Genomic DNA, 25489 nt, shown 5'->3' with positions numbered 1-25489 from the left:
TTCTTTTAAAATGAACTTTATGTCACTTCAGCAAGTAGATTTTGTTGCCATCCTCACTTACAGACAAGTGACCCGTTTAGCAAGTAACAAAAACAAACAGGAAAGTTCAAGAGATTTTAATTTCAATATAGCAGGCATTATGTAGTCCCATAACTACATCAACTGAATTAGTTACTAAAATGCTCTGTGAAAACTCCGTTTCTGGCCTCCGTTTTTGAATCTGTTACTTTTGTTAAAGCCACCGCCTCCTTGCCGCCCGTTCCTGAAGTTAGAGAAACCTCGGCCTGCTTCACGCGGAGTTTCTTCTAGCTCAGGTAACTCCGTTGCTATGGACAGCTGCCAGCGTCTTGAATCTTGCCATTGCTCCTGATCAAACAAGTTTAATGCATTCATTTAAATAAATCATGAAAACATAGGAACTGAATTTGCATGCCTGCACATTCATAGAAGTTATTTTAAAACCAACCGCATCCTCACCAAACTAGTTCATCAGATCCATCTTATGGACAAGGGTCAATATTAGTCTTTAAAACCCTTACAATTCACAGTCATGGGACAGAGGAGAGAATAACCACAGGGTAAGTTGATTACTATTAATGCCCTCAATTAGGGAGGTTGGCAACAGCCGAAAGGCCAAGACACAATGTAGAAAACAACGCAGGATTTTGTAAAGAAGAGGAAGGCAATGGACAGACAAGCAAAAAGTCAGAAGCAGCAAAATATGTTCAGTTAACGAGAACAGCAGGAAAGAGTATATTTTGTAATGAATATGCAGCCCCCTTCATACACAAAAGTTTTGGACTCTCTGCATTAAACTGCAAGCCTTATACTACTATAGTATAACCATATAAGTAGCAGCTACAGTATTTGGCTTAAACGTCCTAGAAAGGATTCTAAAGGCCCTCCAGCAATAAGAACATACCTGTATACGACTTAGCTCAGCTGTAGGGACATCGAAGCACACCCCCTAAACACAACAGAGATAATATTCATTTACTCTCCAAGCTGGCATCCAAAAAGAGAGGCATTGGAACACTAACTTCAGATAATAAGTAGTGTTTCAGGTGTAGTCTGTTAATTCCAAGTAAGTATGAAGGTAACACTGTAGCAGAGAGCCTGCTCTATTTTGAGAGTGCCTTTTTATATTCTGTGGGAAATAAAAATTTTAGATTTGCCAAGAAATGAGGAATCAAATGCTTGATGCTGATAGCAGCCCCACTTCCCTAAAGTAATGTATCTGTTCAAAGGTAGGGCATGAGCTTCCTGCAATGCAACTTCTTTGTCAATGCTCTTTGCGCAGGAGTCAAGTGACCCAACTGAGCCAAGTCCCTGAACTGCCGATTGCAAAGTATTTACACATGAGTGTGAGTAATAAGAACTATTTGTCTATTTTATTGATGAAAGAGAAGCAATTTCAACCCATTAGTGTAACATGATGGGTTCCTATATGAAGTGAATTTCCTAACTTCTCTGTCATTGGATAGAGGCAAAATGTAGAAAAACAACCCTCCTCATAGACACAACTTTGATGCGGTCATGGTAGAGGCCAACACCTGCATTAAAAGGAGAAGATGCCCTTAAATTCCCCAAATAAACCAAACATACAAAACAATAGGATAAACCATCTTACCATCTTTCCCTTGAGAAAACGCATTCTGGGAATTTTATTGTCTATTTCATCACCAAGCTGTTCTTTTAGTCCTCGCCAGGCATAACCAATGCTGTGCATCTCTACCGAACATTGTAATGTCATTGTCACATAGCCCTTTAAAAACAAACAAACAGTGAAATGTGTTTACAATGAAGGACTAAACCAGATTGTGGCAGATAGTGTCCAATCTGTCGAATATGAATTCCTATATAAATCTTTGCGACTACTGTAATATTTAAGGCTCTACTGTTCTGCTAACAAGTAGGCTGTCTGGAATAAAGGCACCCTCCATTCACATGATAATAAAAGCCTTCAAGAGAAAATGAAGACTAGCTAGAAATACACGTTGGTATCAGTCTTTAGACCGAATGTATTCGTTGGAAGTGGGGGAACAGTTATTAGATGCACATCACTATCCATTTATAAAATTACAAAAGAAAGAGACATTGAGAACTTAGTGCAGGCCAACATAAGGAAAGGAAATCCAGATGGCAATGTAACAAGATGAAATCTACTGTACTGACTTCAAAACAGTTCCCATCCAAAGATGAACTGGAGTTGGGTAGCCTCTGCCCACATCAAAGAGAGAGCTTTTTCTACAGGGTCTTTCCTGTAACAAGATACTCCCAGAGACTACCTGCTGGACTCTCTTTTTCCTTGAAATATGCTGGGACTTGAAACGTTTTCCAGAAGGACAGACTAAGCCAGCAGCAAAAACCCTCCTATTGGCTCAAAAAACTTTACTGAAGTTTTCCATTATGGTATCACACTTTTCTGTAGTTAAGATCTGAGACAATTTAGGGGTCCTTTTCTTAGTGCCGGTTAAAGCAAAATATACTAACTAGTTTCAAGCTCCTCTGTTTTCTGTACTATGCCACTAAGATTTGATTTTAGTTAAGAAAACTGGAATTTGATGCAAGGTCGACAATAGCTGCAGCTCAGGCACTTAGTTGGGAAAGCAACAAGGAAGCTCTGTTTGGACTGGGCTAACAATTTGAGAATATCTCATTAAAGGAGAATGGAGGCAACAATCTCTATAACTAAACGGTGCCAGAAGTTGATGGTGAGGGCTAGTTTCAGACACAGGGAGCTGAAGGGCATCAGGCCGTGTTACACTTATTCAGTAAATCTGCAATACTGCTTACCATTCAATACATAATCTCTCTCTCTAAGATGGATAGAATATTTACCCCTCTCATAGAGGTGTTAGGAGGATTAGTTCATACAGTGCTCTGAGCACAGCAGTGACATGCAACAGTATTATTTACCGCATCTGAGTTGAGCAAGGAACGCTGTTCAATGGAAGTAGCCCCAGAAATATGGGCTAATGCTGCAGCCAGAGCTTCCACTGCCCCCTTTTCCTCTATCAGCCGCTTAGCTGATTGTTTGAAATAGTCGATGGCAGAAGGAGGAACGGAATCCAAAGACCTATGTATTTACAGCAAAGATTTGATAGGTCAATATACAGAAAGCCAACATTACAAAATTCAATTGTGTGTGAGAAATTTTATTAACTTGTGAAGACTAATTCAAAGGTTAAGGCCAAGAATTTCAGAAGTGACTAGTTATTGTTGGTGCTTCAATTTTTGTGCACCAATCTTGGGTACCTTCAAAGGGGCCTCATACTCTGCAAGTGGCAAGTCCCCATCCTCTGATAATCCAGCCTCTTTAAGGCATCTCCCAGCTTGGCACCCAGACAGTCACTTGGAAAACCTTGAGCTCACCACCCAAGAGGAGGCTACAACATATGCAGAGTGCCCTTTGCCCCAAGAATACTCTGTATTGCCAGTGAAGCCAATTCCCTCCTTTTATGCTCCACACAGAAGATCCTGTAGTGACCATCATTTCATCAGGAGCAATAAATAGATCCCTGTTTAGCATCTGTCAATGGCCTTTTGTAGCACACCATAATGTCACTGATGAGCTGAGTGAAGTACTTCCCACTCCCAGAGACGGCTGCTTCAACACACTGACACTTACCACTGACACAGGTAGTCAAGCTGGGGGAGGGGTTAAACCTGCATCTCCAACACGGCAGTGCATACCAATAGCTCACTAAGCAAATGGTTCTCAACCTCTTCCATGCTGGAACTCCCAGTCCCATTTAGCAACATGGGAAGAGCAGGGTGGTCACAACCCCAGATCAAGCCCCTCAAGTTATATTATTAAACCTCTGCCAATCTCAGACTGAACAAATATTTCTAAATCATACTAGACTGGCAAAGTCTATTCTTGATATACAGCAAATACATACTATTAGACTGTATTCAAGGAAATTCTTAGAAATATAAAATGTTATACCTAGTCAGCGTAATTAACAGTCATAGATATTACATTTAGAAAGGGCCTATTTGGCTGGCTAGTCAATCCTATCACTGCAGTTATTGATGGATACAGGAGACCCTCAGTTACATAGGTGCAGCAATCATTGACTTCGGTGGCTGTTGTAGATGCACAACTGAAGGCTGATTTCGGTCCAAACTTACAAGTATCAGATACGTATGTTCAAGAACGTCAGATTTGATACTGACTAGTGGTAAACCACCTCTCTCTTGTAAATGATATACGGAAAGCATCAACACATCACTTACAAATACACTGGGGAAAAAGCTTTCAAGACAGCCAAGTAGGGGCGTGAATGCGGGGGGGTCCAAGCATGGGCACAGACCCCACCAATTTTTCTCTCTCTTGGGAAGACTCCTCCAGCCCCAGGGCAAGGGCACCATTTAGGGAGGGCAGGAGAGGGTATCTGTCCCCACTAACTGCCATTTCGTACTGGATGTCTGCTCGCAGTATGCACCCAGGCAGAGCTCTCAGCTGCAGCGCTGGGCAGCCAGATTCCCTCCTCCAGGAGTCACGTTCTCCAGAGTTCATCCACCCCACCCTCTTCTCTGCCTCCAACAATCAGCAGCTGAGATGATATGGTGCGAAAATCCTCCTAATCAACAGTAGCGGATCAGTGAGCAGAGTTTCTGGGGGTGGGGCGGGCAAGGAAGGGGTCAGTTGAGGGGGGAGCACAGGGTCCCCAGTGGTGGGGGTGGGTAGGAGAGAGGAGCACAGGGTCCCCAGTGGGGCCCCAGGGTGAGAGCAAGTGCTTCTGGTCCTGGCAGGAGCACAGAACGTGCCCCCCCAAAAAGGGGTCACATTTTTATTCCTGTGCACGCCCCTGCAGGGAAGCATGAGGAAAATGCCACCTGGAAGCGATTTCCACCAACTAAGTGTTAGATGTGTACAAAGCTAGGACTCGAGCTGAACTGAGTGAAAACAGCAACACTAATAATGAATCTGATACAAAATGCAGAGTGTGAGCTGCCACAGACACATTAACTAAAAGGCTACTCTAGTTATACTAAATATAGTAACAATTCTTAAAAATCAATAGCAACTGCTAGGAATAAGTCAGTTTCCCTATATGTAAGTAAAGTTCTATTCTATTACTTAGGTTTGATAGGTTATAACTGAAAGTTACTTTTAACAATATATATTTTTAAAAAGAACATTTTGCTGTGTGAGGGGATGAAATACACAGGGGCTTACTGCTAATATCTTACTAAAATCAGCCAGCGTACCTATGTAAGGCAACTGATTTTATAAGAGACAGAGATGTATGACTGTATATGTAACAGGACTGAGTCTTACATCTCCATATTGGCATCAATATTTTTCTTCTACAAGTTCAAGCCATCTTGTAACTGTGGACAGATAATGAACATACCTGATAGCATCTTTACTGGAAGCTTTAATTATATCTGTTGCTGTAGGCACACCTACACGCTTAAATGTAATGCCCTGAAATTGAGAAGAGAAAATGAATTACAGCTCAAGGTCTTTTCCCTACATTACTCAACAGAACTAAACTCTCATCAAGTCCTGCTTCCAAGGCCACCATTCCCTTACTAGTCCTTTGTTCAATCTTTATTTAACCATGATAATTTAAAAACTATAAAAAGCCTCTCTTGTATAAAATAAAACACATTAAAATTATTCTTATCTCTGTTCATGTGTGGGTACCTGTGTCATGATCACATATTTGAATCAAAGACATTAGAAATGGAAAAGACTCATTAGATCAGAGTCCAGCCCCACAACACAAGACATATCAGATTTAGACCTAACAATGATCTTAGCCAAAAGCCAGTATAATTGTTTGTGCAATGTCAATGGATTGACACCAAAAACAATTTAATCATACAGAGCAAGAGTATTTAATCCTCAAAGAAAACTGAAAACATGAGGGACAGAATTAGGCCAGGGAACTGAGACAATAGTTGGTTCAAGGCTCTGCTTTTATTGTATAATTTTTACTTCTTTCCATTAAACACTCCTGAAGTAAGTAAAGTTCTCAGATGAATGTTTAATACATGCCAAAAAGAAAGAGAGCCTAGGGTTCAAAATTCTCTGTTTAGCCTTCAGCAGCTAATGACACCCTAAAACAGAACAGAAAATGCAAAAAGTGGGATTTCTACCATCTAATCTTTGTAGGGATTATGCAACTCTAAATCCAAGCCTCGGCAGGTAAGTGAAATAGGAGAGGATTTTCAAGTATTTCATTTTAATCTGTAAATTTAAAAGCCTGCACATTACTGATTCAGTACCTTCAATGCTTTGACATTGTTTTCAGAACAGCCTTTCAAGTTATCCTTTAAAGATAGATTTTTGTAGTACACAGAAAGAACATGTAATCATTACACAATCTATCAGACACCAACTGCTACAAGTATATACATGAAGTTTCACATGAACAAGCCTTGGCAAAGTTATACTTGAAAGGATATTCAAAGTTATATTTGAAGAATAGGAAAACCTGCAGAAGACAACACAGCACAGTACATAAAAACTTTTCAAAGACTAATATTGCCATTTTAGGCCCTGCCTATTTCCGGGTTGGAACCCTGTGGCCTTACACAGCACTTGACTGTGAGGTCCCCAAGAATATATGCGCACACTGTATTTTTAGATGTTCAATGACTGATTAAACAAAACAAACCCCAAAGAAAGCTAGACTGTTACCGCTTTTTGTTCTACGTGTCTTAATTGATCTTCTTCCTTTCGCTGATAAAAACAGATACAAATTCCAGTCCGTCCAGCTCTTCCTGTGCGCCCAGACCGATGGATATATGAATCCACATCCTTTAAAAATGAAAATTAACATGAACACATTTAAGTTTTTTTAAATTAAAAGGCCTAGAAGGTTTCACAAAACATCTAGAAATTTTAAAAGCATTCTAGATATTTTTTATAAAACCAAGCTCTCTTATTCCTGCTGTATAAAGAGGTTTTTGTAGGAAGGGAATCATAATAGGTTTAACTATCCAAAAAGATAGTAAACATTAACAAGAAAAAGCAAGGTTCAAATAAGAGGGAAGTGTCTAGCCAAAAGAGGAATAACAAAACATAATGCAACCAATCTTGCAACATAAGAAAACAAATCTGATTCACCCAATGCAAGTAGTCTGTGTGAAATACAAGGTTTCACAGAGGGATGGTCTATTGTGCTCTTGGAAGTCTGTCTGGAAATGAAGTGACCCTCCTGATTGCCACAAAGAGGAAATAAAACCTTGGAGGGGAAGAGTAACACCAGATTCAGGTAAAAGACCGGAAGTATCAAACTTAAATTACTTTATCAATACATTAGAAGCAAGAGGAAGACCAAGGACAGCGTAGGCCCACTGCTCAGTGAGGAGGGAGAAACAGTAACAGGAAACTTGGAAATGGTAGAGATGCTCAATGACTTGTTTCGGTCTTCACCAAGAAGTCTGAAAGAATGCTTAACATAGTGAATGCTAATGAGAAAGGGGTAGGTTTGGAAGGTAAAATAAAAAAAGAACAAGTCAAAAATCACTTAGAAAAATTAGATGCCTCCAAGTCACCAGGGCCTGATGAAATACATCCTAGAATACTCAAGGAGTAATAGAGGAGATATCTGAGCCTCTAGCTATTATCTTTGGAAAATCATGGGAGATGGGAGAGATTCCTGAAGACTGGAAAAGGGCAAATATAGTGCCCATCTATAAAAAGGAAAATAAAAACAACCCAGGAAACTACAGACCAGTTAGTTTAATTTCTGTGCCAGGGAAGATAATGGAGCAAGTAATTAAGGAAATCACCTGCAAACACTTGGAAGGTGGTAAGGTAATAGGTAACAGCCAGCATGGATTTGTAAAGAACAAATCATGTCAACCCAATCTGATAGCTTTCTTTGATAGGATAACGAGTCTTGTGGATAAGGGAGAAGCAGCGGATGTGGTATACCTAGACTTTAGTAAGTATTTGATACGGTCTCGCACAATATTCTTATCAATAAACTAGGCAAATACAACTTAGATGGGGCTACTATAAGTTGGGTGCATAACTGGCTGGATAACCGTATTCAGAGAGTAGTTATTAATGATTCCCAATACTGCTGGAAAGGTATAACAAGTGGGGTTCCACAGGGGGTCTGTTTTGGGACCATCTCTGTTCAATATCTTCATCAACAACTTAGATATTGGCATAGAAAGTATGCTTATTACGTTTGCAGATACCACCAAACTGGGAATGATTGCAACTGCTTTGGAGGACAGGGTCATAAATCAAAAGGATCTGGACTAATTGGAGAAACTGTCTGAGGTAAACAGGATGAAGTTTAATAAAGACAAATGCAAAATGCTCCACTTAGGAAGGAACAATCAGTTTCACACATACAGAATGGGAAGAGACTGTTTAGGAAGGAGTACGGCAGAAAGGGATCTAGGGGTTATAGTGGACCACAAGTTAAATATGAGTCAACAGTGGGATGCTGTTGCAAAAAAAGCAAACGTGATTCTGGGATGCATTAACAGGTGTGTTGTGAGCAAGACACAAGACGTCATTCTTCCGCTCTACTCTGTGCTGGTTAGGCCTCAACTGGAGTATTGTGTCCAGCTCTGGGCACTGCATTTCAAGAAAGATGTGGAGAAACTGGAGAAGGTACAAAGAAGAGCAACAAGAATGATTAAAGGTCAAGAGAACATGACCTATGAAGGAAGGCTGAAAGAATTGGGTTTGTTTAGTTTGGAAAAGAGAAGACTGAGAGGGGACATGATAGCAGTTTCCAGGTATCTAAAAGGATGTCATAAGGAGGAAGGAGAAAACTTGTTCATCTTAGCCTCTAAGGATAGAACAAGAAGCAATGGGCTTAAACTACAGCAAGGGAGGTTTAGGTTGGACATTAGGAAAAAGTTCCTAACTGTCAGGGTGGTTAAAACACTGAAATAAACTGCTTAGGGATCTCCATCTCTGGAGATATTTAAGAGTAGGTTAGATAAATGTCTATCAGGGATGGTCTAGATAGTATTTGGTCCTGCCATGAGGGCAGGGGACTGGACTCAGTGACCTCTCGAGGTCCCTTCCAGCCCTAGAATCTATGAATCAAGGATTCATACAATCTGAAATTTCACTGGAAAAATACACTGAATTCAAAATAGATTTAGAAATATTGAAAAAGGGCTTCAGAAGATATAATAAAAAAAAAGAGGATGACAAACACCTACATTTAATTTAATCAAAAAATAAAATGCTCAACAGGAAAATTTTACACCTGCAGTGAGAAAAAAATTCTACTTAAATTCATATCACTAGTAAGTCAACATTTTTCTTTATATGAAGCAGATAAAGTAATCATCTGCCATTGCTGTCCTGTCATATAAAAAAAAAGGCTGACATTTTTTTATACCCGTTTCTTACCTTTGGGGGTGAACTCTGTATGACCAAGTCAACTTCAGGGATATCTAAACCACGGGCAGCTACATTGGTTGCAACCAAAACTTCAAACGTTCCATTTCTGAAACCCTTTAACGTGACCTCTCTCTGTTTCTGTGGAATGTCACCGTGCAATGACTGGGCATCCTGTCAAAAGAACAGATCATTAAGACTTCATCCAACACAGGGATCTATGCAGCAGCATCCCAATGACAACGGTGGCACAATTTGCTGTTCCTCACAACCCCAAACACTGTTCACAGCAGTAGATAGCACCAACTGTGGTGCTACATGCTTTACAGGCCGATATGAAGATGAGACCTGATCCTGATTTCACTTTCACTGGTGTAACTCAGGAGTAACTTCACTGAAGATACAAAAACTTAAATATAACACTAGTATGAGATGAGAATCAAGACCAAGGTCCCTGCCTGGAAGAGCTCCCCACAGGCAAGAGAGAATATGGCACAAAGTTTTCAGCGACATGGCCAAGCCCAACTGACAAGTATGAACTGCTTCTGGTATTTGCAAGAAAAGAGGTCGTGCCTACTGGGGAAGAGATCAGGATCTAGAAGTGGGAATTCTCAATGCTATATGCAAAAGCAGAATTTATTAAATACAACACAGAACTTCACACTCACCTAGCATAAAAATCACAAGTGTTTATGAGTGTCACTCCACAACTTTGTTAATGTTATTAGCTTATTTAGCTGATTCACTGTTAATGAATTATACAGAATCTTTACATGCACAAGTAGGACAGAAAAAAGCAAGCCCACAGAACTAAGCATGTCTAGCCTGTACAGTAAACCCCATTTAACTTAATACTAAATACATCTGCACTTCCCCAATTCCCTCTTTTCCTTGATTTTAACATTAAACATCAAAACAATATTTGCTCTGTAAGAATCCAGGATTATTCTTCATTATGGGTAAAATTCATCTATGTGCAGAAGGCCTGCTCAATATACTCTACAAGGCCTGAATTAATGGCTCAAGAGGGTTTTTTTTTGTTTGTTTTTGTTTTTTAAGAGGGTGAGTAGGCCTTTCAGTCCTAGGGTAAATGTCACACTGTGTTTATAGGACACTCTGTATCCCAAATACCCATTATTCAGATGATGCATGGTTGTAAGAATCAGGAATCCAAACGGCTGTGATGTCTATTCCATTATTATTTTTATTGTATAGTGTCAGCAATGTGTTTTGCACTGTACAGTACACAAAAAATAAAGTTCCTGTCTCCAAGGATCTTGCAGACAAAAAGTTATCATTGTTATGGTCAAGGAGAAACTTGCAGCTTTCTGAAATGTCTAAAAAAACAGCCTTGATGACAAAACTTGAAGTCTACAACCATAAAATTCTATTTGTATGGCTGCCCTCCCATCTTCATTTCAGGAATTTCTAGCCTTGATGTTTACAACCATGACTACCTTTTCAGACATCAATACCTGTTTAATAGAAGCATTCAGGGCCAGTTCATTTGCATCCTTTTTAGTCTCACAAAATATGATGGTCCGTCCATGACTGCCGCTGTAAACCTGAATGACATCCCCAATAACTGCTGCTCTCTGAGACCAGTGACACTCTATAGCCAAATGCTGTTAGGGGAAGAAAATAGGTTTATTTTATATCCGCTGTAATTCAGCAAAATATCAGCTAAACTTCTTTACACAAAGACAACATTTTGATTAAAAAAATCCTCTAAAATATTTAGGTTTTTATTTAAAATAAATAAAAAAAACCCAAGAAAACAAAAATACTGTTTTCCCACATAAAACTGTTTTTACAAAAAGCTTTATGTTAATTTTAATCACTGCCAAAAGAAAATTAAGCTTTAGTTACTGTAATATCATACCTTTTGAAGGTCAGAACCATAACCCGTATTATCCATACTATGAATCCCTAGCACTTATACTACTCAGTAACAAAACTACTTACCTCTACAGTCATAGCCGTCTTTTGAGTCTTCTTTCCAATAAGGTCAACCTGTTCATATTTGGATTTCATGTATTTTTTAGCCACATCATACACCCAGTGTGGACAAGTTGCAGAAAACAGCAGTGTTTGGGGGTTGTCTTCAGAATCTTTGAAACAACACATCATTATCAATAATCCAAGTAGTATTACAATATAAGAACTGATGTTTCATTACAGATTCCATGTTATAATGACTAGTTATAAAGCAATAAGCATAATTTTCAAAATTTTGAGAAGGCTAATAAGTTTATATAGGAGATGGAGAAGTGTGTTATTTTAATACTGATCAGCTACAATAACCAACGTATAATGATTAAAAGTGGGAAAAAATTGATTAAGTATCAACAGGACCAAAACTGCTCCCCATTTAAGTCAATAGCAAAATTCCCAATATTTGAATCAGAGCAAGATAAAAGGATGAACTCAACTGATGGTTTACTATTATTTTCAGCATGATGCTCAGCACATTCACTATATTATCATGCAACACAGACTTGATGCCCTATTCCAAATAAGACAGCTTAACATTCAGTAGCTGTCACTGCAAAATGCACAGCCTATTCTTATAGATCCCTCAGAACCAACACGCATTGGAACAGAGATGCAGGTGACCTCTAGGTAGTCCATCCTCTATCAATGCAAATCATTTCCTACAACATATGTATGAAATGTAGCCTATCACATAAATCAGCTTTTAATGTGACAATTCTTAAAAAAGGTTCCAGAGGAGATCCTGGCAATTACAGGCCAGTAAACCTAACTTCAATACCAGGCAAACTGGTTAAAACTATAGTAAAGAATAGAATTATCAGACACGTAGGTAAACACAAGTTGTTGGAGAAGAGTCAACATGCCTTCTGAAAAGAGAAATCATGTCTCACCAATCTATTAGAATTCTATGAGAGGGTCAAACAAACATGTGGACAAGGATGGTCATGGGATAAGAGGGAAGGGATCATTAACTGGTTAAAAGATGGGAAACAAAGGGTAGGAATAAATTATCAGTTTTCAGAATGGAGAGGGCTAAATAGTGATGTCCCCCACAGATCCGGGACCAGTGCAGTTCGACATAGCCATAAATGATCCAGAGATAGGGGTAAACAGTGAGGTGCAAAAATGTGTAGACAATATAAAATTATTCAAGATAGTTAAGTCCAAAACAGACTGTGAAGAGTTACAAAGTGGTCTCACAAAACTGGGTGACAGGGCAACAAAATGACAGATGAAATTCAATGTTGATAAATGCAAAGTAATGCACATTGGAAAACAATCTCAACTATACATACAAAATGATGGGGTCTAAATTAGCTATTACCACTCAAGAAAGATCTTGGAGTCATTGTGAATAGTTCTCTGAAAACATCTGCTCAATATGCAGCAGCAGTCAAAAAATGTAACAATGTTGGGAACCATTAGTACAGGGATAGATAAGACAGAAAATATCATGATGCACTATATCAATCCATGGCATGCCCACTCCTCAAATACTGCGTGCAATTCTGGTCACCCCATTTAAAAAAAATAATATTAGAAGTGGAACATGAAGAGCGAAGTGCAACAAAAATGAGTAATGGAAACTGTTACATACCCTATGACGAGAGATTAAAAAGAATGGGACTGTTCAGCTTGAAAAAGAGACAAGTAAGGGGGGATATGATAGAAGTCTATAAAATCATGAATGGTGTGAAGAAAGTGAATCAGGAAGTGTTATTTACTCCTTCACATAACACAAGAATCAGGGGTCACTCGATGAAATTAATAGGAAGCAGGTTCAAAACAAAAAAACAGGAAGTACTTCTTCACACAACACATAGTCAACCTTTGGAACTCGTTGCCAGAGGATATTGCCAAGGCCAAAAGTATAACTGGGCTCAAAAAAGAACTAGATAAGTTCATGGGTCCATCAACGGCTATTAGTCAAGATGGTTATGGATACAACCCCGTGCTTAGGGTGCTCCTAGCCTCTGACTGCCAGAGGTTGGAAATGGATGACAGGGGATGGATCACTCAATAATTGCCTGTTCTGTACATGTCCTCTGAAGCACCTCTCACTGGTCACTGTCAGAAGATAGCATACTGGGCTGGATGGACCTTTGGTTTGATCCAGTGTGGCCATTCTTTTGTTCTTATATTTCCTACTGCTTTGACAATGTGCGTTTCAAATGTTTCAATTGATAAGGCTTCCACCATTTCCTTCAAAAAAGTATTCCAATATATACACACACCCATATACATACGCACACTTATATATCAGAAAAATTTTCTTAGACAATGCAATACTCATAGAAATTCAGTATTACCTTTTTTGTAAGCAAATGCTAGAATTTCCTCCACTTGTTCAGCAAAGCCCATGTCCAACATTTGATCAACTTCATCCAAAACAACATGCTTCACATTGGAAAGGTCCAGCTTGCTATTCTGAAGGTGGTCTTTAATTCGTCCTGGAGTCCCAACTAAGATGTCAATGCCATTTTTAATATGTTCAACTGGAAGAAAGGGTAGCAAAACAGCACATGTGTAAGAATGCTTAGAGATCACAGAATTTCCAGGGCTGGTAAACTACTATCAATTTACAGTAATACTTCTAATTTAAAGCCTAGGTAGTTAACGCCCTAACCTTTCACTTTTGGAGACAGGATTAAATCAGTTTAGGTCACAAGTAAAAGGAATCTGGCAGTGATCTGTGGCCTTCTATCAGGACTGCTATCCTAAAACCAAAACTGATAACTTAATGAGAATGAATGAAAATGAAGATTTTGACAGAAGACAATTTGCATTTAACACCATCAGGACTTCATCATAATTTACAGTCTCTTCTCCCAATTGAGTTCCCACTTTATTTTTTTAAATAAAAAAGTGACAATCTATCCAATCATTTCTTCTGCATTTCTTGCTGTCACTCTACAGTGCTGACGTCAAGTGGCAAGTTCAAGGCTGAGCTCCTTAACATACTCTCCAATCACATGAGAGGTATCTGAGCCACAAACTACTGAAGCTGAAAGCAACATTACAAGATGGCAGGGACAAATTAATAGACAAGAACTGGATTGATTTGTTCACTTTCACTACCCTTTAAACTGGACCACAATCACTCGGAGTTTAAAATGAGCACTCTGCTTTCCTTGGACAGTCATCTGGCCCCAGTGTTCATCCACTCAGGAACAAGATTATTTCTTTATAAATTTAAAACAAATGTTATAACCTTTGAAGAAAATAAAATTATACATTTGGATAGAAATCCCCTGGGATTCTTTTAGTAGAGATGGAGCCAACCTGAACTGCCTTTTCTTTTTAAAATAATTTCAGTTTTTCACTGAAGTGAAACCTTAAGGAAAATAGCCAGTTTTATTCCCTGAATGATTCTCATGAAACAAGAGCTGATATCAAAGCGACTTCTAAACATGTACTTACTTTGTCCACGATATGGCGTTCCTCCATAAAAACAAGCCACTGTGAGTTTCTTTGTGACATCCTTAAAGTCCCTGGCTACCTGGATTGCCAGCTCTCTCGTTGGCGCAAGAACTAGCACCTGGACAGAATGATAAAACCGTCAGAAATGCAGCCACTTGGTGATTGGTACCAAATTCCCCACTCTATCAGGTAAGTTGTGCTGGAAAGTTGATCTGACACCGCCCCCTTGAATTTTCTCCTGGTTGTAATCACCTGTGGTTGAATGCCACATTCATCACAATGGTATCCAAGTTCCTGCTCATCATTCTGATCACACTCTCAGCCAAAAGGAAACTGGTAGATCATGGCTTTCATACGAACAAGCAGAATGAACAAGCAGAACCGGCATAGCTTTCTCCAAGCTAGCACTGATCTTGACTTGGGAGCCACAATGAGCTATCCAGCGCTATGGACTTCAAAGAAAGCTTGGGTCAAAGCTGGCAGAACCCAGATTGATGCACTACTGAAAGCAAATCCGACCCTTCCACTAACCTTGGTCACAGAGCAAATCAAAGGAGAGCCCCCTGCAATTGTATGGGTCACATGTCCCACAGAATGGGTTAGATAAAGTGCATCACACTTACGTGAACCTTTACTTTTAAATTTACTATTCATTTATTTGCCTAGGTTATTAGTTGAATTTTCTTAGTTATCCAGTGTTAATTCTTGCTGTTATAGTTATTTTGCTATGTCCATTTCGTTGCTACCACAGGGATAGCTCAGTGGTTTGAGCACTGGCCTGCTAAACCCAAGGTTGAGAGTTTAATCCTTGAGGGGGCCATTTAGGGAACTGGGGTAAATATCTGTCTGGGGATTGGTCCTGCTTTGAGCAGGGGGTTGGACTAGATGACCTTCTGAGGTTCCTTCCAACCCTAATCTTCTATGATTCTATGATTCAAGGACACGTAGGTTAGCATAACCAGGTTTTAAGCACCAAGAACAGGATTAATAAAAACAGTTACTCTGGTATCATTGCTAAATGACAGTGTACAGAAAATATAATTAGAGATCTCTCTCTAGGATTTCCAGATCCTTCAGAAGTATGGTGCAGACCATTCTTTTTGCCACACTTTCCTCCTCACCATTAAGGAGGTGGAATTAAGGCCGACTAAATGTTTAGCAATAGTTACACCATAGTTATGCCTTGAATTATATAACACACCTAATGAAACCTTTTAAAAATGTAACTTTCATTGATATTTCTTGTGTAACAGCAGTCTCTCTGTAACATACTTCGCACTTATTTAGCTATTTAGCAGTCTGAAATACTTTAAAAACACTAGTAATTAATTCTCAAATGCCTCTGAAAGACAGGTAAGGGTCTGACTCATAATATTGATCAATAAATTGAGGCAGAGAGGTCAAGTGACTTGCCCAAGGCTGCACAACAAGTCAGCAACAGAAATGGGATTATAAAATCAGGAATTTCTGACTCCCAATCCTGTATTCATTTGTCTAGATCAGGTTGCCTCATTGTTCATGACTGGCAACCAGATTTAACAACTGAGGGCAGTACAATTAAGATAGTTCAAAAAGAACTGTTCACAATAAGATAGCTCTCTAAATCTACATATTTTCCAAAATTATGATGATGACCAAGGCACAGTTCAGTATTAAAGGACAAAAAGGTGCATGAACCAAAATTTTGGGATAACAAGAGAGCTGCTATTTAATTTATTTTAAATAAAACACTGAAGTTTGAAGCACTCTCGTGAGCGATCACTCTCCCCACCTCCCAAATGAATTGCAATTGTTAGCCCATAAGAGTTAAAAGATAGTATCAACCAGTGAATAATATTCTTGAAAATCTTTCAGACAATATTATATACTGTTTACTCTAAAGGAAGGGCAGAAAGATGGAAGAGATGTGTTTTTATTCCACAAACCACAACAAAGCTGACTGGTCTAACTATAAACAGACCAACCTTGACAATACCCCTTTATAGCGCATTATCAGTTAAATCACCTGCTTAAATAGAAGCATAAAGAACATTTATGCCAGGACTTGAAATCATAACTTAAGTTGTCCCAATGTGGAGGGAAAAAGCAAGTGTCATCCTGGAGTTTATATGCAGAGCAAGAATGATTTGGGATAACACCAGTTTGCTGTTCTGCTTCATTTTTATGAGGAGAGGTATCAAACCATACAAGAAACCTGATCACTAGGCAGCTAAGAGCAGAATATTCGTATATGCTCATATGAATACAGAAGATATGCCTTCCCTCTTTTCAGCCTATTACACAATGAATGCAATATAATCACAAAGAATCACAAAGCCATATATTTTGTCATCATTAGGATGCTGCCAAGAAGTGTCATTTTGTAAACCTTATTTTGAAGAATGTGTTCCAGGATCAGAAGGAACATTTAAAAAAGTGAGTAAGTGGGAAGAAAGAAGGGGATATTTTTAATAAGAACCAAAAACAATTATAAAATCACTTTCAAATACTGCCATAATTTAAGCCATCAGTGAACCCTTAAGTGGCTAAATTACCTTTGGCGTGCGGCCTCTCCTCCTCTCTAGCGTGTCTCCCTGTAGTTTTTCAATCAAAGGAATAGCAAAAGAAAACGTTTTCCCAGTTCCAGTTCGAGCCTGAGCTATCACATCTTTGCCATCATATATGGGCTGGAAAGTCTTTGCTTGCACAGAAAACAAGTACTTTACTCCTCGAGCTGCAAGACAGTTTAATATACCTTTATTAAAAAGTGCTGTGAATCCACAATGGGCTGAGATAGACACCTGAAAGCCCTTTTGTATGATAATGAAAAGCAAACCAATTTCATGAGACAGATCATGGCAAGTCCTGCATCTGAGAGTGGGTGCAAACAGTAAATACACATTTGTTTTCATTTCTATTATACTTGGCAAAGCATTTTTTTATTTTTTTTTCTGGGAGCAAGATTTGATATTTGGGGTAAACAACTATTTTTTCCTACATCTGGTACAGAAAGCAACAGTACATGCAACTGACTTTGATATCAGCCAAGGCTGTGGGATTTTTTTTGTTTTTAAACACAGATGCACATTTAAGACGTAGAAAAGTTTGAAAGATGCTGTACAAAGAGGAAAACATTAGGGTGAATAAAAACCGGCCAGTAGTATATACAAATTATTAATGGTGTGCCTTCAGAACAAGGAAAGTTTAAAATGGATTCCTGTGTGTTGCTTTAAACTCTATCAATACTCAATGATCAGAATAATGTGAACTCCATTGTGATTAAATTCACAGAGTATACTAATCTAGGATAGCAGAATGCCTGAGAGAAGAGATCAAAACTGCCAAATGATCTAAAAGTTGAGATAGGTGATCAGTTATAAATTTGATTTAATAGATAATTTAAGGTACTACCCCTGTGAAGAAATAATATGCATATATATAAAATGGGATAGTTTTTCAGAAAATAGTATGCAGAAACATATATGGAAGTTACAGTAGACAATATAAGTGACAACCTCACAACATAATGCTAATGAGAGGAGAAAAAAAAGTAGGGCTGTCGATTAACTAAAAAAAATTAATTGTGATTAATCGCACTATTAAACAATAGAATACCAACTGAAATTTATTAAGTATTTGTGGATGTTTTCCTACGTTTTCAAATATATTGATTTCTATTACAAGACAGAATATAAAGTTCTCACTTTATACTACCATTTTTATTACAAATATTTGCACTGTAAAAATGATAAACAAAAGAAATCACATTTTTCAATTCACCTCATACAAGTACTGTAGTGCAATCTCTCGTAAAAGTGTAACTTATAAGTGTAGATTATTCTTTTGTTACATAACTGCACTCAAAAACAAAACAATGTAAAACTTTAGAGCCTACAAGTCCACTCAGTCCTACTTCTTGTTCAGCCAGTCGCTCAGACAAAAAAGTTTGTTTACATTTGCGGGAGATACTGCTGCCTGCTTCTTATTTATGTCACCTGAAAGTGAGAACAGGCATTCACATGGCACTTTTGTAGCTCGCTTTGCAAGATATTTACATGCCAGATATGCTAAACATTCATATGCCCCTTCATGCTTCAGCTATCATTCCGGAGGACATGCTTCCGTGCGCATTAAAAAAAAAAAAGTGTTAATTAAATTTGTGACTGAACTCCTTGGGGGATAATTGTATGTCTCCTGTTCTGTTTTACCTGAATTCTGCCATATATTTCATGTTATAGCAGTTTCAGATGATGACCCAGAACATATTGTTTGTTTTAAGAACACTTCCACAGCAGATCTGACAAAACGCACAGAAAGTACCAATGTGAGATATCGAAAAATAAGTACAGCACTCGATCCAAGGTTTAAGAATCTGAAGTGCTGTTCAATCTGAGAGGGATGAGGTGTGGAGCATGCTTTCAGAAGTCTTAAAATAGCAACACTCTGATGCGGAAACCACAGAACCCGAACCACCAAAAAAGAAAATCAACCTTTGGCTGGTGGCATCCGACTCAGATGATGAAAATGAACATGCATCAGTCTGCTCTGCTTTGGATCGCTATCGAGCAGAACCTGCCATCAGCATGGATGCATGTCCTCTGGAATGGTGGTTGAAGCATGATGGGATGTATGAATCTTTAGTGCCATGCGAACATCTGTACTCACTTTTAGGTGACGTAAACAAGAAGCGGGCAGCATTATCTCCTGCAAATTGTAATCAAACTTGTTTGTCTGAGTGATTGGCTGAAGTAAGACTGAGTGGACGTGTAGGCTCTAAAGTTTTACATTGTTTTATTTTTGAATGCAGTTTTTTTTTTGTAAAAATTCTACATTAGTAAGTTCAACTTTCATGATAAGGAGACTGCACTACAGTGCTGGTTATAGGTGAATTGAAAAATACTATTTCTTTTGTTTTTTACAGTGCAAATATTTGTAATAAAAAATACAGTGATCACTGTACACTTGGTATTCAGTGTTGTAATTGAAATCAATATATCTGAAAATGTAAAAAACATCCAAAAATATTTAAATAAATGGTATATTATTAACAGCATGATTAATTTTTTAATTGCACGATTAATCTTTTTAATCACTTGATAGCCCTAAAAACAAGCAACTGTCTTCCCACAGTTTGTATCTAGAAACAACTATATCACAGAGGAAATAATTCTACCTTGATGAGATGCACTTGAAATCATGTAAATGCGAAACCCGCATTAATGGGAGCAAAGGTGCCTAGTGGTTACAGTGAGGTGAGAGAGTCAGGCCTTCTGGTTTCCATACCTGCTTGTGTCACTAACACAGAGTGGCTTTGGGCAAATTACAGTAACTCCTCACTTAACGTTGTAGTTACGTTCCTGAAAAATGCAACTTTAAGCGAAACGATGTTAAACTAATCCAATTTTCCCATAAGATTTAATGTAAATGCAGGGGGTTAGGTTCCAAGGAAATTTTTTGGGGGCAGACAAAAGGCATTATATACTATACAGTACTGTACTGTGGTGGGGAAGTGCCCCTGGCTTACCCCCTACACAGGCAAAGCCCGCTGCAAGCAAGGAAGAACCTTCACAGCAAGCTAGGAAGAACCTTCACAGCAGCAGCTGCCCCCCAAGAAGAACAGGTGCCAACTTTGCTGGGGGATGCTCCAGGCCTGCCTCTTCCTGTCCCCGCTCCACTCATAGACTTTAAGGCCAGAGGGGACCATTATGATCATCTAGTCTGACCTCCTGCACAATGCAGGCCACAGAATCTCACCCACCCACTCCTGGAACAAACCCCTAACCTATGTCTGAGTTACTGAAGTCCTCAAATTGTGGTTTGAAGACCTCAAGCTGCAGAGAATCCTCCAGCAAGTGACCCGTGCCCCATGCTGCAAAGAAAGGCGAAAAACCTCCAGGGCCTCTGCCAATCTGCCTTGGAGGAAAATTCCTTCCCGACCCCAAATATGGCGATCAGTTAAACCCTGAGCATGTGGGCAAGACTCACCAGCCAGCACCCAGGAAAGAATTCTCTGTAGTAACTCAGATCCCACCCCATCTAACATCCCATCACAAACCACTGGGCATACTTACCAGCTGATAATCAAAGATCAATTGACAAATTAATTGCCAAAATTAGGCTATCCCATCATACCATCCCCTCCATAAACTTATCAAGCTTAGTCTTGAAACCAGATATGTCTTTTGCCCCAACTACTCCCCTTGGAAGGCTGTTCCAGAACGTCACTCCTCTAATGGTTAGAAACCTTCATCTAATTTCAAGTTTAAACTTCCTAATGTCCAGTTTATATCCACATTCTTGTGTCCAGTTCTTGTGTCCACATTGGTACTAAGCTTAAATAATTCCTCTCCTTCCCTAATATTTATCCCTCTGATATATTTATAAAGAGCAATCATATCCCCTCTCAACCTTCTTTTGGTTAAGCTAAACAAGCCAAGCTCTTTGAGTCTTTCATAAGATAGGATGATCCGAGGAATGGAAAACCTAGTAGCCCTTCTCTGTACCTGTTCCAGTTTGAATTCATCCTTCTTAAACATGGGAGACTAGAACTGCACACAATATTCCAGATGAGGTCTCACCAGTGCCTCGTATAACGGTACTAACACCTCCTTATCTTTGCTGGAAATACCTCGCCTGATGCATCCTAAAACCACATTAGCTTTTTTAACGGCCATATCACATTGGCGGCTCATAATCATCCTGTGATCAACCAATACTCTGAGGTCCTTCTCTTCCTCTTACTTCCAGCTGATGTGGCCCCAATTTATAACTAAAATTCTTGTTATTAATCCCTAAATGCATGACCTTGCACTTTTCACTATTAAATTTCATCCTATTACTATTACTCCAGTTTACAAGGTCATCCAGATCTTCCTGTATGATATCCCGGTCCTTCTCTGTGTTAGCAATACCTCCCAGCTTTGTGTCATCCGCAAACTTTATTAGCACATTCCCACTTTTTGTGCCAAGGTCAGTAATAAAAAGATTAAATAAGATTGGTCCCAAAACTGATCATTGAGGAACTCCACTAGTAACCTCCTTCCAGCCTGACAGTTCACCTTTCAGTACGACCCGTTGTAGTCTCCCGCTTTTACCAGTTCCTTATCCACCTTTCAATTTTCATATTGATCTCCATCTTTTCCAATTTAACTAATAATTCCTCATGTGGAACAGTATCAAATGCCTTACTGAAATCGAGGTAAATTAGATCCACTGCGTTTCCTTTGTCTAAAAAATCAGTTACCTTCTCAAAGGAGGAGATCAGGTTGGTTTGGCACGATCTACCTTTTGTAAAACCATGTTGTATTTTGCCCCAATTACCATTGACCTCAATGTCCTTAACTACTTTCTCCTTCAAAAAATTTTCCAAGACCTCACATACTACAGATGTCAAACTAAAAGGCCTATAGTTACTCGGATCATGTTTTTTCCCTTTCTTAAAAATGTTAGCAATTCTCCAGTCGTACGGTACAATCCCTGAGTTTACTGATTCATTAAAAATTCTTGCTAATGGGCTTGCAATTTCATGTGCCAGTTCCTTTAATATTCTTGGATGAAGATTATCTGGGCCCTCTGATTTTGTCCCATTAAGCTGTTCAAGTTTGGCTTCTACCTCGGATGTGGTAATATCTACCTCACATCCTCATTCCCATTTGTCATCCTACCATTATCCCTAAGCACCCCCACTCCACCTCCTCTCCAGAGCAGCTGCATACCTGACCTTCCCCGCCCCCCCCCCCAAGTCCTAAGCACTGCCAAACAGCTGTTTGTGCTGGGAGGGAGGGGGAGGAGGCGGAGAAGAGGAACTTGTGCAATGCTCCCTTGTAAAGTCTCTGCTATTCCACAGAATCTTACAAGCAGTGGACAGAGCAGGCAGCCAAACAGCATTATAAGGGAGCACTGCACAACTTTAAACGAGCATGTTCCCTAATTGAGCTGTGATGTAACTTTGAAACAACGTTAAGCAGGAGGACATTAAGTGAGGAGTTACTATATTTGAGAAGATACTTGCAATCTATTTGGAACCATCTTTTTGTTAGTAAATTTCTTCTCCACAGAAGTTACCTTTAAGAAGCTCAGTTGTTTCTTTGGAGATAGAGAAATTAGAGAAGGCACCTTCTTTCTCCTCTTCTGTCAGTTGCTGTTAAATTAAAATAAAGCAGATTAGGCATAAAGAGACAGTTTACTATACAACTCATTCCACTACTCATTCCACTTCCACCAAGCAAGACTCGTAGATTACATTTTTAAAACAGGTAAAATTAAGGGTTTCAGTGTGTACCTTTACTGGCTCTTGGTCACTGTCATATTCCGCACTTGATGCTTCGCTGGAATTACTCTGAGCTTTTGAGTGGACAATGCCATTGCTCATGGATGAGGATTTCACCTTGTCCTCTGGACTGTTTTCTTCAATCTCTAGATTCACGTTTTCTTTAACTTTTTTCTTCTTTTTGGGTTTAGGAGGCTCAAGGTCATCTTCAGATAGCTCATTTTCCTCTGTTTGGGATTTCAGCTCCTTGGATTTATTGCGGTGTTTAGATTTCTTCTCCTTTTTATCCTTCAGAGACAACATCATCAAACAAAAAAGGACAAAAAACAAAAAGAAAAGTAAAATGTCTTTAGACTTTTCGTCTGTGATGCCTGATCTTCTTCAGGGAGAGCAGGATTCCTTTGTCATCAGAATCTCTCCAGCAAGGTCATACCCCATTTTAATTAAACCACTCCCTATTGCAAGAGCATTTTCAGTCACAGTTAGATTACTTGAGGACTGATACTGAATCCTAAATACTGAATATGGGGAGAATCAGATTATTCCTAGGCTAACAGTGGCTGAATTAGTGTCATATGCACCTACCTGTTTACTCACTCATGATTACCATATGTAATTATTATTTGTATGACGGAAGCCCCAAACGAGTTTGGAACTCTATTTTATGAGGCACTGTACAGGCACATCTTTCTTATCCCAAAGCATGTACAATCAAAACAGACACCACAGACAAAGGATGGGAGGGGAAACAGAGGCAGCAGGTGATGTGATTTGCCCAACCTCATGCAGAAGATGAATGGCAGTGTCAGGAACAAAACTCTCTACTGAGTCCCAGTCTAATGCCTTATCCTATCCACTGGACCAAGATATTAAACCAAATCTTGAGCTTCTTGACATTGACATTTAGAGATCTCCATTTCACACAGACATTTGGGATGGGGTGGGATTAGTATGTATAAATGTGCTATAACCAAACTGAGGACACATTATACTCTGAAAGCGTGGTATGTTTACACTGCAGCTGAGAAATGTGATGACTGGCATCAGTAGACACACTCTCACTAGCAGTGCTCAAACTAATGCTCTGAAAATAGCAGACTGGACATGGTGGCGCAGGTGATGGCTTATGCTAGTTGTCCCAGTCCAAGCCCATCCAACCTCCCGGCTCTGAGCTCAGGCGGCTGGCTAGCACAAGCCACTGCCCATGCCACAAGGATCACACGGCTGTTTATAGAGCCCTACTTAGAGCAAAGGTAGCCAGAGCCATTCTACCCTCGCTGGGAATCACATCTCCCAGCTGCAGTACACATATACCCTACAAGTCTCCATATGTTGCTGGAAACTCTTATTAACTCAAGTATCAGAGCAGTAGCCGTGTTAGTCTACATCTGTAAAAAGCGACAAAGAGTCCTGTGGCACCTTACAGACTAACAGAAATAGTGGAGCATGAGCTTTCATGGGTGAATACCCACTTCGTCAGACGCATTACATACTTCATACGCTCCAATACTTCTGTTAGTCTATAAGGTGCCAGGGGATTCTTTGTCTCTTATGAACTCATCCAGCTGCCAGTGTCTGGGCCAGACACCTTCCGGGGATGGAGGCAGGGCGCGCTCGGTGGAGTCCCTCTGGCTAGAGAAGACACATGTTCTGTGTCTGGCACAGCCCAGGGCTGGCACCTTTCTCGTCCCCTGGGAGACTGACAAGCGGGCAGAAATGCGGCAGACCAGCGGGATGGCAGCTTGGCGAGCGCCGCTAATGGTTCAGCGGCAAACGAGCGGCGCCGAGGTCTCCGCTCCCCCAGCCCGGCGGTGCCCACAGCCGCTCTCAAGAAGCGAGGCGCCCACGTGGCGCAGCAATGGAGGCCAAGCGGCGAATAGCACGAGGAGCCTCCGGCACGACACGGGTCTGTGCGGGGACCCCCCCGGGCCCGGTTCTCCCTCCGGCCGGCGGGGATCGGGCCCCCGCCCCCAGCACGCCCGGGGATCCCGGGTTAGGTGGCGTCTCTTCCCCGACATTTCCGCCTCCACCGCCGGTACCTTGTGCTTCCTCCTCCGGCCCGCCCGGGCGACCTCGCCTTCCAGGGCGGTCTCGGGCTCGCTGTCGGCTGCAAGGAGGGCGGCTGCGGGCATTTCCTCCGGCTGTTCCCGGTGGAGCTCGGGCGCGGAGCCGCTGCGCTGGTCGGCGGCCGCGGTGAAAGGAACGAGCCCCGCCCCGGCGCCGGCGCACAGGAAGTGAGGCGCGGGGGTGAAGGCCGGGGCCCAGCCCCAGCGCCGGCCGAGGGAGAAGGGCGCTGCGCCGCCTGCTGCAGCGCCGGGCTGGAGCAGCCGTAGCGCCGAGCGGGGGGCGAGCGGGGGGCGCGCCGAGCCGGGTCCCCGCGCGAGCCGGGGGGGTAGGGCGGGGAGCCCCGCAGCCCCTGCGCCCGGCCGCCCGGCTCCGTACAGCAGCGTGCGGCACGCTGCGCCCATCAAGCGCCCTGGGAT

At 40.5% G+C, this 25489-nt stretch overlaps 1 protein-coding gene across 1 annotated transcript; it reads right to left on the bottom strand.

The window, feature by feature from the left end:
- LOC123374410 (nucleolar RNA helicase 2-like) lies at positions 1 to 25489 on the bottom strand. Its single transcript, XM_045024351.1, has 15 exons — positions 25046 to 25489; positions 23019 to 23294; positions 22802 to 22877; positions 17293 to 17471; positions 14759 to 14876; positions 13648 to 13833; positions 11309 to 11454; positions 10819 to 10968; positions 9356 to 9517; positions 6662 to 6781; positions 5367 to 5440; positions 2920 to 3079; positions 1631 to 1765; positions 923 to 967; positions 1 to 366 (listed from the first exon to the last, which is right to left on the bottom strand). The coding sequence occupies exons 1-15, from the start codon at positions 25472 to 25474 to the stop codon at positions 175 to 177; spliced, it is 2448 nt and encodes an 815-aa protein (XP_044880286.1). The 5' UTR covers positions 25475 to 25489; the 3' UTR covers positions 1 to 174.

This window comes from Mauremys mutica, chromosome 7 (assembly GCF_020497125.1).
Source record: "Mauremys mutica isolate MM-2020 ecotype Southern chromosome 7, ASM2049712v1, whole genome shotgun sequence".
Taxonomy (NCBI): domain Eukaryota; kingdom Metazoa; phylum Chordata; order Testudines; family Geoemydidae; genus Mauremys; species Mauremys mutica.
The sequence above is the reverse complement of the archived record's forward strand: the minus strand, read 5'-3'. Positions and strand labels throughout refer to the sequence as shown.